The 12587-nt window shown below is 49.4% G+C and overlaps 1 protein-coding gene across 6 annotated transcripts in view; it reads left to right on the forward strand.

Annotated features, from left to right (window-relative positions):
* The window catches only part of CUX1 (cut like homeobox 1), a 373714-nt gene that overhangs the window by 222877 nt on the left and 138250 nt on the right, over positions 1 to 12587 (forward strand). For 5 of the 6 annotated variants that reach the window (XM_065892584.1, XM_065892585.1, XM_065892586.1 and 2 more), the window contains 2 exons: positions 6279 to 6416; positions 10931 to 11054. In XM_065892584.1, coding sequence (XP_065748656.1) covers positions 6279 to 6416; positions 10931 to 11054 — 262 coding nt within the window. The remainder of the gene's footprint in view (positions 1 to 6278; positions 6417 to 10930; positions 11055 to 12587) is intronic. The other variant, XM_065892588.1, reaches the window with a different exon arrangement.

The following is a 12587-nucleotide window of genomic DNA, read 5'->3' on the forward strand; positions in this document are numbered from 1 at the left end:
CTCTTCTCTGGCTGGTTGCAATTTGAAAGCCTCCCAACACTGCGAACTCTAGGAGTTGTTTACTTAGACCTTCCTTGTAGTTCTTTGCGCAGCCTTGTGGAGTTTTCACCCTGTGTGTATGTATGTACCTTATCTTTTAGCAACAGATTTTATATGACTCCTCTGCAGATTTCTCTAGTTCTTTCTCTGCATATCTCCCTCCTTTCCAGGGCTCTGCCCTATAAATTCCAGGTAACTAAATCTCCTGATCTTTTGATCTCTATCTTCTCAATCCAAGAAGACCATCATCCTCTGCTTGGGTTCCCCCTTCCCTGTGCTGCAGTCCAGAAAGTGTTTTCTGGCAGAAAGTCAGGGTGATCATAGAGCTCACCTTACTTGTTTCCCTCTTTCGGGGATCACCATTCCTGCTCTGCTGGTTGTACAACATCTGTAAATGGTTCTTTGTTTCGTTTAGATTGCCTAGTATTCTAGTTGTTTATGGCCAGAGGGCAGCTCCAGTGCCAGTTAATCTGTCATGGCCAGGAGTAGAAATCTCCCAAGTTTTGTTAATGTTGTTCTTGATTTTAATGGCTGTCATAAATGGCTGGAAAAGATAACTCACAAAGATACATAGATCCAAACCAAAGCAGTGCATTATTAGCTAACTTTACAAAAATATGATTCATATTTTTGAAACCTGTATACCAGTTATAAGAAAGTATTCATTGAAATTCAGCTAGTAAATTTTTATTTATCATGGTATATCAATTTTTCTTGCTAACTAGTCAGAAGATACTGTATTTTTTATATATTAACAAATGGTTTTAAAACTCCTTTTGGCAAATATTTCATCAGGTTTGAGTCGGTTGATAATAGGTAACATCTATCGAGTGTTAACTCCGTGCCTGGTGGTATATCACATATTATCATAGTTAATCCTTACAACAACCTAATGATATTGGCACAATTATTATGCCCAATTTATAGATGAAGAAAGTAAGATACAGAGATATTAAGTAGCTTGTCAAAGGTTGCACAACCAGTAAGTGGCAGAGCTGGGATTCAATCGCATATAGTCTGGCCCACACTCTATAAACAATTACCCTCTACTCCCTCTTGCCTGATATGAGGCATTGAGACATTTTTGTACACAATGTTATCTTTGCCCATAAGTTTATATGATGATGGGAACATTTCCAAATATCCACTTTTAGAGTGCTGTCACTGTAGATGAGTTTCATTCAAGTAGTTTTTTTTTCCCACTAAGTATTAAAACATCACATTTACTTCAAAGACATAGATTATGTGTTTATATTTTTTAAATGTCTGCCAGGCAGCATATTACTGATAGCCATCTGTCATCACAGAACAGGGCAGCTAATTTAGAACACTTAGCTTTTTAAAAGAAAAATTGTATAACTCATCTTTAAGCTTAAAACTCTTAAATACTTTGCAACTAGAAAACCAACAAACATTTTTGTGGTTCAGAGTACTGCAGTTTTCTTCTCATGCCACAGTGGCTTATTTTGCAAGAGTCCTATTCTCTGGTGGCTTTTCCCATCAGGAGTAGAATTGAATCCAAACTCGATCCCTTAGCTCACTGTAGACACTGTATTTTCATGAGACTGACCTGCTACCTACTGTGCAACACGACACCTCCGACATTGTATTTTCAGCTCTAGAATTCAGTTCGATTCTTCTTTATATCATCTCTTTCTCTCCTTAACTGTGTTCATATTTTTCTTTAAATCCTTGAGCACAGGCCTCCCACTCTGACCACTTGTCCTTGGCCGCTTTCCCTTCCCTTCATCATACTTCACTGGCTTCTCTCTATGCCTTGTATATGCCCATCCTGGCACCCAGCTGTGGACCTTTGCGCTGCCATTCCCTCTGCCAAGAGTCTTTATGTTCTGTCCTCTTCGACATCCAGATCTCAATCCCAGGGTCACCTCCTCAGAGGCCCTCCCTGTCCTTCTGTCTCCAGGACCCATTCCCCATTCTCCACACCCTGTCTCCCCTCTTCTTCATGCTTGGCAGTACTGGGAGCATTCTGATTTGTTTGGTTTTACTGTTCGTCTGTCTCCCTCACTTCAGTGGAATGTCAAGTGTCTGAGAACAAGGATTTTCTCTTGTTCGCCACCGTGTCCCCCCAGCACCTAGAACGGTCCTGACGTCATAGACTGTGTACGTGGGCAGCGGCAGTTGGACTGAAGTATTTTTGTGGCTGTGCCTGACCCTTCCCTGCTTCTTGCTCCCCTGCATGCTGTTTCTTCCACAGGGATCGACTGCCCCACAGTCTCTACGGGTCTAAACACTGACTCTTCTTTTTAGAAAAAAAAAAAAAAATCTCCTTTTCCCAGTTTCTCTATGTGGGAATGGTCTTCCATGTGGCCCTTCTTGCTTTATCTTAGTTATTTGTGAACATGGTTTATCTCTGTGAAGTTGGGCCCAGCTGACTCTGCTGAATGTCCGTCCCAGTGAATCAGTGCCTTGCGCAGGGCAGACAGATGCTTAGGACCTACTTGTTACATTGGTACTCGAAGAGACAGTATAATTTCGTCGGCTGCCAGCTCAGAAGGCAGAAATCTTAATTAGACTTTTGCATACCTGTTTGCCTGGCCGACTTCTCTCCTCCCCCTGTCCCTGGGTGAGATGCCAGCGCCTGACTCACGGCAGAGCCCCCTCCCCCCACTCCCACCCCCAGCCTCTGGCTGTGATGGCTGGAATCAACGAGATAACGTTCCATGTACTTAGGGGAAAGTGCTGAATAAATGCAGGTGACTTGTTGTTTGTTATAATTATGTTCTTTGAGTCCTGTGTTGCACAGTGAGCTGTAGAATGCCTCAAAGAGTGTTTTAGGAATGAACTATGAAGTGACTGTAGAACACTTGGCAAGTTTGTCACATCGGGTGCATGGCACTGGCAGTAAGGCATGTTGAATTGGAGGCGGCAGGGAAGATGGGCTGCAGGTTTCCGTGTGATGCTGTTCCCCGTACGGGTGTGTGCTCTTGCCTCCCCCAGACAATTCCCTAATTGAGCTGCTGAGATCAGAGGCTTGTGACGTTCAGAATAAGACCTAACAATACTTGTGTGGGGATTCAATGGCATTGGAAATCATTAATGAGACAAAAAGCTATGATTTCCCCTAGATTAACATGCAGGCTGGGGTTTTGGCATGCCGAAATTCACTGTTTTGGTCTCTAGCCCAAACATGCTAGAGTCATTATATTGTCATGTGGTAATTAACTGTTCCTTTAATACAAGTAATAAATATTAAGCCTGAGAGGTACTTTAGCAATGCCTTTTACATAATCCAAAACGATATTCAAATGCTGTAGGCGTTGAGTCATTCAACTGTACTGTAGTAAAGTTTGAAGTTTAATACATAGAGATTTTTGAACATTCAGTTCATTCTTTATTCTATGACCAGTTCTGCTACTTAGGCATTAACCTTTAATCATGTTCAATTAAATATATATGCCGTAATGAATAATTACAAGATTGCCAGAATTTTCATTTACAATATAATGCTTTGAAAATTTGTCTAAAGGTCCTAGTTACCATTCACTTGATAATGTGCGTATTATTTTTACATGTTACTGAATTCCTTGCTGAATCTAACGAGGGAAACTATTTTTTATTCGAAGCAGACACAGTGGGTCCTGGCCTCTTAAAAGGAATGGACTGGAAAAGTTGTCAGGAGAAATTTGGGGGATGGAGGGCAGCATACTAGCTTAGCTCTTTAAAATATAATTTGTACTGGCAGTTGTGCTGGGAAACCTACAGCAATGAACATTCATAGAATTCTATAGAAGCACAGTGGCTCTCCTTCTCCTCAGTTCTTCCCTGACCCCTGTTTCAAGTTAAAGCTGTCATTCTGCATGGACGGGGCCACAGGCAATACTCTCTTTTATCTCCTTCACGTCATTTGCCCAGCATAAGGCCATGTGGGGAGTGGGAAGAGGAGTGGGGGTGGGAAGGTGTCCAGGGGAAGATACTGAAATTTTTTTTAAAAAGCTGCACCTGGAATGTTCTGAGGATGTTCATTCTGTAGCGCTATTACCGCTCCTACTTACAGGGAACCATCTCCCCGAAATAGCTTTTGAAATCTAATTTAATATAAATATTTCAATGCTGATAAAAATAATAATGAGAGGCCACAAATGAGAAGGCGATGAGGTAGTCATAAACTGTATATACGCACAGAATCAGTGCCCGGCTGCCGGGGTTTCGCGTGATGGGCGGTGCTAAATGCTGTGCTGGACGAGCCGCGGGGCCTGCCTTTTGTAAACCCCACCAAGACGCTGGCTCCTCAAAGCGCTCCTGGCTCCTGGCTCCTGGTGGCCCCGCCGACTGAGGAGGCGTGGTAGACGGAGCCCTCGTTTCCAGGAACCAAGGGTGGTCTGAAAAATTAACTGCTCTGGTATTTGAAAATTCAGTGAGCGCTTGGATATATACCCTTGTTGATCCACTGGGCTCTGTGTTTAGCATTCCTCAACCGGAGACTAAATCTTTGCAGCCGTCTCACAAGTGATGCTGGCGTCCATACCAGAAATATCTTCCGTAATCTTTTCTAAGCCCAGCAGACTCGGGTATGCTTCTACTCTGACGGGGCCCCAGAGTCCCAGAGGAAGTGCCCCACTGGGGCCCGGCAGGTGGATTACAGGTGCAGCAGAAATAAAAATAAAGACCCAGGTGATGCCAGAAGAATATTGAATGTCTCTCCATTTTGTGCTGAATGAATGGTAAAGGCAAAGTCCGCGCCTGTACCCCGGATTCCACATCTGCAGGGTCCGATTTTAGGTCCAAATCTGTTGCAGGAAAGGGGACCCCTTCCATGGCCCGAGAGTGGGCTCTTGTCTAACACTCGGAAATGAATTGTCCGAGGAGACACAGGTGCTGACAAAGCAAGAGACTTTATTGGGAAGGGGTGCCCGGGCGGAGAGCAGCAAGGTCAGGGAACCCCGGAGAAGTGCTCTGCCACATGGCTCCCAGTCTCGGGTTTTATGGTGATGGGGTGAGTTTCCGGGTTGTCTCTGGCCAGTCACTCTGACTCAGGGTCCTTCCTGGTGGCACATCCGTCGCTCAGCCAAGATGGATTCCAGCAAGGATTCTCGGAGGCTCGTAGGACTTAAGGACGGGCGTCTCCTCTCTCCTTTTGACCTTGCCCGAACTCTTCCGGTTGGTGGTAGCTTGTTACTTCCGCATTCCTTACCAGGACCTCCCGTTGTAAGAGAACTCGTGCGAGTGGCTACTGCTGTGCCCGGCCAGGGCGGGCGGTTTCGGCCAGTGGTTCCCCTCACAAATCCAGTTTTTCTGTAAGTGAATCTGATGGTGGAGAGCACATTGAATTGGCTGCAGGACCTCTCATAACTGGCCCAGATGCCCTTCTCCTGCTGTTTGTACTATAACCAGGAGTGTGGTGGTCTCCTGGCTGGCTAGCCTGCTGGCGCAGGACGGGTCACAGCAGCTGGGTCACCAGCTGTGCCTCTGAGGAAAGACAGAACCACCGAGAGCAGAAACCCGGGGTTCTCCCATCTTTAGATCACTAGCTGGTAAGCCCTGACTCTTTCCTGAGCATCCTTCATCAGTAAAGGAGGACCGTGACAGAAAGGGGAGCCCGCCCCCTCAGGGGACCTTCCTCTTTGGAAGGACAGTCCCTGGATCTCACAGACTTGGGTTTGAGATCTCTCTGCCCAGCTAACCAGCTGGTAACCTGGGCCCATCACCCCGCCTCAATGAGCTTTAGTTCCCTCTTCTGTGAAAGGAACATGATCTGTGTGTCACATCTCTCTCCCAGGAGTGTCCTGGGGCTCAAATGAGAAAATGTCCTTAAAAGTGTTCTGTGATGGCCAGACGCTCTCCGGGTATCAGGTGTTATTTCCAACTTCATAAGAATTATTGGAAACTTGAGGCCTTCGGCACCTTCCCACTCGCTGCTTCCTCCACATGGGCGCTAGGTGATAGGTGATTTTCCCGGGCTCCTCCCCTTGCCGCCGCGTGTATCTTTCTTCCTGTCAGATCAGGGAATGGAAAATCCTTGAAGTGTCACATTAGGCCAGGGAAGTGGGCAAATCCCAGGGAGCCCGTGGCCTTTCCCACCCCGTTTTCATGTACTGGGTCGGTCTGCGTGCACATCCCTTAGCAGCCGCAGAGAAGCGCCCAGTCCATCCAGCCGCGGGGGGCCTTGGGGAGCTGACTCCCTGGGAGCTGGGTGACCTACTCCAAGCCTCCTCGAGGCCAGGGAGGTGGCTCGAATGTGTCCAGAGGGGGGTGACGTGTGTTTCCCTCTCGTGCAGATCCTGTTCCGGCTCTGGACCTCGGGCAGCAGCTCCAGCTCAAAGTGCAGCGCCTACACGACATTGAAACAGAGAACCAGAAACTTAGGGAAACTCTCGAAGAATACAACAAGGAATTTGCTGAAGTGAAAAATCAAGGTTGGTGGAAAATGTATTCATTCCTTCCTTTTTCTTTCTTTTTCTTTTCTTCTCTTTTTTTTTTTTCTTTTCTTTCTTTCTTTTTTAATTGCCTTCCCCATGCTGTTGGAACTAGCTCTGACTGTCACCTTCATCATAAAGTCCGGGTGGGGCAAGAATCAGAGTCATTAAAGAGATAATAATGCTTAGCAACTGAGAAGGAAAACTTGACCTCTGCGAAACGACTGCGTATGATTTCATTGCCCTCCCTCCGGACGGATCAGGATTCTTTTAAAGTTCTTCCTGAATCATCATGTGATAGGATCTGCCTTTTCAAAATGGATGCGTTGCCTGCGGGTGACACCTGTCAGAGAGCCCGCTTATGATCAGAGGGTCACATCCAGGAAGTCATTTAATGATTGAGGCCGATACATTAAGGCTTTAGACGCAGCCTCCACATCCCCACGCGTAAGCCCCGTGGTGTCCTGGTCACTGTCACCTATTCATGACGAAGTTAACGAAGGAACACAAAACAGCTTTTTGGCAACAAGGAAAGAGGGCAAAGGTCGCCTGGCTTTTCCTGTCAGGGAAGAACAAAGAAATCTCTCCCACACCTAAAATCCAGACGTGTCCCAATCGGGAACCTCGTGGCTTCCTCGTCTTGAGGAAAATCACTGCCCCATCTGACAGCCGCTGTAGGTTTCTCAGCCAAGTCCAAGTAGAAGTGGGCCTGTTTGGTTTTGTTGGGGGTGTGGGTGAGGAAGGTGACAGAAAAGAGAGCAAATGGCTTGGGCGACTTCTGAGGGCTGGAGAAAGAATTACCTGATGACGATTTTTTTTTTTTTTTTTTTTTTTTTTTGCTGTGCTGGGTCTTCGTTGTTGTGCACGGGCTCTATGGCACATGGGCTTCAGTAGTTGTGGCGCCCAGGCTTAGTTGCCCCGAGGTATGTGGGATCTTCCAAGACCAGGGATCGAACCCGTGTCGCCTGCGTTGGCAGGTGGATTCTTAACTACTGTGCCACCAGGGAAGTCCCTGATGACGATTGTTAAAAGCATCCTTGGGGCTTCCCTGGTGGCGCAGTTGTTGAGAGTCTGCCTGCCGATGCAGGGGGCACGGGTTCATGCCCCGGTCCGGGAAGATCCCACATGCCATGGAGCAGCTGGGCCCATGAGCCAGGGCCGCTGAGCCTGCGCGTCTGGAGCCTGTGCTCCGCAACGGGAGAGGCCACAGCAGTGAGAGGCCCACGTACCGCAAAAAAAAAAAAAGAAAAGAAAAAAAAAAGCATCCTTGGGTTTTGAGACCTTCGGACACCGGCTGGCAAGGAGGGGTCGTGCACGGAAAGGACCCGGGAAGAGGCAGGAAGGTCCAGGCCTGGGCAGTGAGGACAGCAGGCCCAAGGGCCCCTTCCTCGGGGATGCCACCTCGTTCTGGCCCACAGGGAGCTATGAGCCTGTGGGACACAAGGGACAGTTTGGTCCTGCTGGGGAGCGAGGTGAGGACTTAGGAGCTTGGGGTTCAGTGAGAGGAATGCTCCCTTCCCCCTGCAGGACTTGGCTCTGGTCAGAATCACCCAGCACCCAGGGGAAAGAGAACCCGTGAATTCTGGTTCTGCACATTTCCTTCCAGTGACCTCTGGCATCTTATTTTGACAGATCCACCGTTTGGGTCTCCTTCAGTTTGATTTGGTTTTGTTGTAGGGCGCGGTCGCCCTCCCCGCTCTGTTTTGTCAGCGCCCCAGGGCCAGTTGCCCAGTGCAGGGTCATTGCTCCCCAAATGCCTCACCTGATGGACATTTCTAAATGAAATGCAGAGGCTAAGGGACTTCCCTGGCGGTCCAGTGGTTAGGACTGGACTTGGCGCTTTCACTGTAAGGGGGCACGGGTTCAATCCCTGGTTGGGGAACTAAGATCCCACAAGCCACGTGGCGTGGCAAAAAAAAAAAAGGGAGAGAGAGAGAAAGAAATGCAGAGTCCAAGACTCAAGAACAAAGGCTCCAAAGGCCAGCAGACTGGGCCGGGGTCCCTTGGTTGCCACCACTTCGCTGTGTAACCTGGAGCAAGTGGTCTCACATTGTTGAAGCCTCGTTTTCTTGGGTGGAATTCTCGTACAGAATTCTCGTACTAACCCTGAAGGGCTGTTGTAGGATCAAATGAGATGCGCTGTTCCCAACACTCAGCTAATATCAGCTGCTCTTAACTCAGCGCTGTGGCTTTTTCCAGAAATCGCCCCCCGTCCTTCTCTTTATTTATTGGTATCTTTACCGATTTTCCCCGCTGCCAGGAAAATGCTGCTTTCCTCTCTTTTCTCCCCAGTATAAAAATGATTTGAATTTGGAAGAGGTTGAGGTGCACATCACTTGTTTTAGTCATCACAGCTGTAGTGTGGATGGATCAAATGTTAGAGCAGGACAGGAGTTTCTTTATCACACGCTGTAATTCTCCGCCACTCCATGGAAAGGTGAGTGAACGGGGCCCAGGCACAGCCCGTGGGAGCAGAGCTCTTTGGCGTCCTCTCCTCCACGCCGCTCTCCCTTCTCCCCTGCTCACACGGAGGGGACCCAGCTGGGACACGCCCAGGGCAAGGTCCTGGACCCGGGCCCAGGTGCCAGAGGAGGGACCGAGGCTCCAGGACAAATCTGCCCCTGGCTCACTGAGCAGCCCACCTGGGCTGGATGTGACCCTACTCTGATCATGAGCTGGCTCTCTGACAGGTGTCACCCGCAGGCAGCGCATCTGTCGTTGAAGGCAGATCCCCACCAGACAGAGTGGGAGCCCCAAGCTAGTGCCCCAGACTGCCCTGGAAGGAGCATAGATGGGTCACACTGAGAAACCCATTGGGTTGAGCACCAGGGCCCAGGGGCTGCCCAGATGTTTCCAACCCATTGCTCAAGGCAGAAATGCTGCGTGTTTACAGCCGCACTGACCATCGACCAAAAGAATGTGCAGATGTTTCCAGAGGTGACCTGTCGTGTCCGCTTTGGACGTGTTCCGCTCCCTCCCAGCCTGGGCCCCGTCACTCCATGTTAACCATTGTGCTCACAGAGCGTTTCTTCCAGGCCCCAAACACCCAGCCCGAGAGGCGGGAAGCCCCCTGTTCGTCTCTCAAATGCCCTGCCAAGGTCATTGGTCTTAATTCCCTCTCTCCTCCTCTGAGGAGAACCCTCTGGTTCCATTGGATGAAAAAGGCCAGTTTCTTATCTTAACGAAAGAGCCTCTAGCTTTTATGCACCAAGCCACGTGGGTCCACGTGCCCGGCTGCCTGGCTCCCGCTTGGCCCGGCGTGTCGGTACAGCTCAGGGAGCAGAAGCTGACGTGCGCTACAGCCCGAAGGAACAAGGGCCGCCAGTCCAAGCACTTACAGGGGCAGAGACCTGGCAGGCGACATTGCCACGTGGGCCGGGAGCCCCGTTGTCACAGCCCCGTCGAGGCCTCACCCTGCTCAGCCCAGCCTCATGCCTCAGCCACTTTCCGAGCACCCACTGTGTCAGGTGCTGGGACGACCAAGAAACTCAGCCTTGCCTCCCATGAGATGGACCCACGCCCAGGCAGGTGCAGTCCCCCAAGAGCTCCACCAGCCTTGGAGCCGGGGCCTCAGTGCTCTGCCTGGGGCTGGCTGGCCCGCCCAGGGGGGTGGGGGTGAATGGGGCAGGAGCAGGTGGAGTGGTCCCACCCTAGATCCACTTACGAGTCTGAGTTAGGACCCTGCCCTGTTCGTTGCATCTGCTCTCGTGTTCCTATTTTGGGTCATTGAAGCAACTGCTGTAAACACGCACTTGGTGGTGGGGGAACCTGGGCTTTCCAGGGGCGGCCCTGACCCCCAAGGGACCCTGCGTCCTGAGCACCGGGCACTGCAGGGCTTCATCACACAGCACTGCTTCCCACGCCTCTGGCACTCACCCTCCCTCAGCTGCGGCTCCCCTGGGCCCCATCATCGGTTCTGCACACGCAGCCTGGGTCTGCCAGACTCTGGCCTCGGTGGAGGGTGCTCTCAGCACCCAAGCTCTGGGGCTGGTCCCTTCCAGACGAGGAGACAGGTACCCCATCCACTTAGCGCACCGTGTGTCTCATCACTTGTGAAACAGCAAAGCTGCAGCCCGTGGCCAGGGAGGTCAATAGGCTTCTTCCAAAATGTACGCACAATTATGAACCGTTTTCTTTGCAAGAAAGTACTTAAACCCACACTAAAGCGTTATTAACCTTCCCTCAGTAGAGGACTAATTGAAGACTCATCAATAAGATGATACTGTATTTTACCGTTGATTTTCCCCCCTCTTTTTCTTACGTTGTATTAGAGAGACATAGCTCTTCTTCCCAGCAAAATCCATTGATCCTCCTCAACCTAAATGTTTAAAGTTCAATTTAACATTTAGGGAGTAAAAGGTCTCCGAAGGGACTCGTAACCATTGATTTTGTGTCAGGGTTGAAGAGCTAAAGTTTAAAACACACCAATCCTCCTAGGTTATGAAAGCCTAGTATATATAGCCACACGGAACCATGCTTCTCTTACTGGAGTATGTTTTTTCCCCCTTCTGCAGAGGTAACGATAAAAGCACTTAAAGAGAAAATCCGAGAATATGAACAGACTCTGAAGAACCAAGCCGAGACCATAGCTCTCGAAAAGGAACAAAAGTTACAAAATGATTTTGCAGAAAAGGAGAGGTGAGCACGTGTTGGGATCTGCACGCAGTGACGTGCTGACGTAACGTTTTACTTGTACACTTCACATCACAAGACAGTTTTTTTTAGATGGATCTGTGAAATAAGCCCAGGCTGGAAACCAAAATCCTAGGGGCTCTAAGGCACAATTTTGTTTGAAAAACAAAGGTGTCCCTTGTTCTGTAATTTGTGAGATTGTGAGATGACCTTGAGTGAAATGTACCAGTCTTTCCCTTTGGTGGGTGGTGTCAGGCATGTCAAAGGGTGTGTCTGTCGGGGCCACATGGTGCCGGGGCTTGAGCACAAAATGTGTGTGGTTGGCACATAGGGGTGGTACCCGAGGTAAGATGAGAGGGGTGGGACCGTCCCCTGCTGTGTGTCTTCTCTGGGAACCCAGGGCAATGCTGAGCTCCTGATACCTTCTTAAGTGAATTTTGATATTTAACATCTCTCTCTCTCTCTCTCTCTCTCTCTCTCTCTCTCTCTCTCTCTCTCTCTCTCACACACACACACACACACACACACACACACACACACACACACAATATCTTTTTTTTTTTTAATTTTTTTTGTCTCTTGCCTCGTTTCATTACCTCACAGTGCTTCATACACCAAGGAGTTAGTATCAGTAAAATATCTTAATGCACCATCCAAGGGCTGTGAGTGTTAGGTTTCCACGGGCCTGCTTCCCCCAAAACTTTGCCACAAATAATGAGTTGCTTTTTCACTAGTGTGATGACTTAATGAAAGTTAGATTTCTTATAAAAACCATAGGCGTGTCGAACTTACCAATTCAAACTGCATTAAGTCAGGTCTCTCAGAACTCTGGTGAAGCTAAGGTTTAAAAATCTAAGCCTGTCATGAAGAAACGTGAGTCCATTAATGAGAGGCGCTAAAAGTCTGGTTACAAGTTAAGAGGCAGGCCCCGCGGTGGGGTTTTGTGGGTGTTTCCCGTGGACTTGGAATGCAGCTGCTCGGACTTCCATGAGGCAGGCTCCGTGGAGATCTCGGGCATCACCAAGGCCTCTCTGGGCCACCGTTAAACTGGCTTCATTTAGAAAAGAAGAAGAATGCCCGCTACACTCACTGCCAGGCCCTCTCGAGATGTTGTCTCAGCAAGTGCCCAGGATAGACCTGCGGAGCAGACCATCTCATTTTACAGATGAGGAACCTGCCCACACTCTCCCAGCGAGGTGGGGGCAGAGCCTGACCCACCGCTATGGCCCTGGCCTCCCTTTGCGCTCAGACTTGGCCTCCCAAAGCCCTCACTGCAGGACCAAAGCCAGTCCCTCGGGGCCAAGCCCAGATCTACAGGGGATGTCGCATCTACGCTGCTGGGAGAGCGGGGCTGGGTACAGCCCCTGGGAAGAAAGTGAGCCCCACAGAGTCGGGGTTCTGTGACCCAGCAGATGTGGGTTCTTGACCCAGCAGATGTGGAACTGGCACTAACTATGTCTCCTAGGAAAGCACTCTGTGCCCAAAGAGATTTCTCACCACATCACTGATAACGGAGGGGAGGGGGGAATGCAAGCCATT

This window comes from Phocoena phocoena, chromosome 15 (genome assembly GCF_963924675.1).
Source record: "Phocoena phocoena chromosome 15, mPhoPho1.1, whole genome shotgun sequence".
In the NCBI taxonomy this organism is placed as follows: Eukaryota; Metazoa; Chordata; class Mammalia; order Artiodactyla; family Phocoenidae; genus Phocoena; species Phocoena phocoena.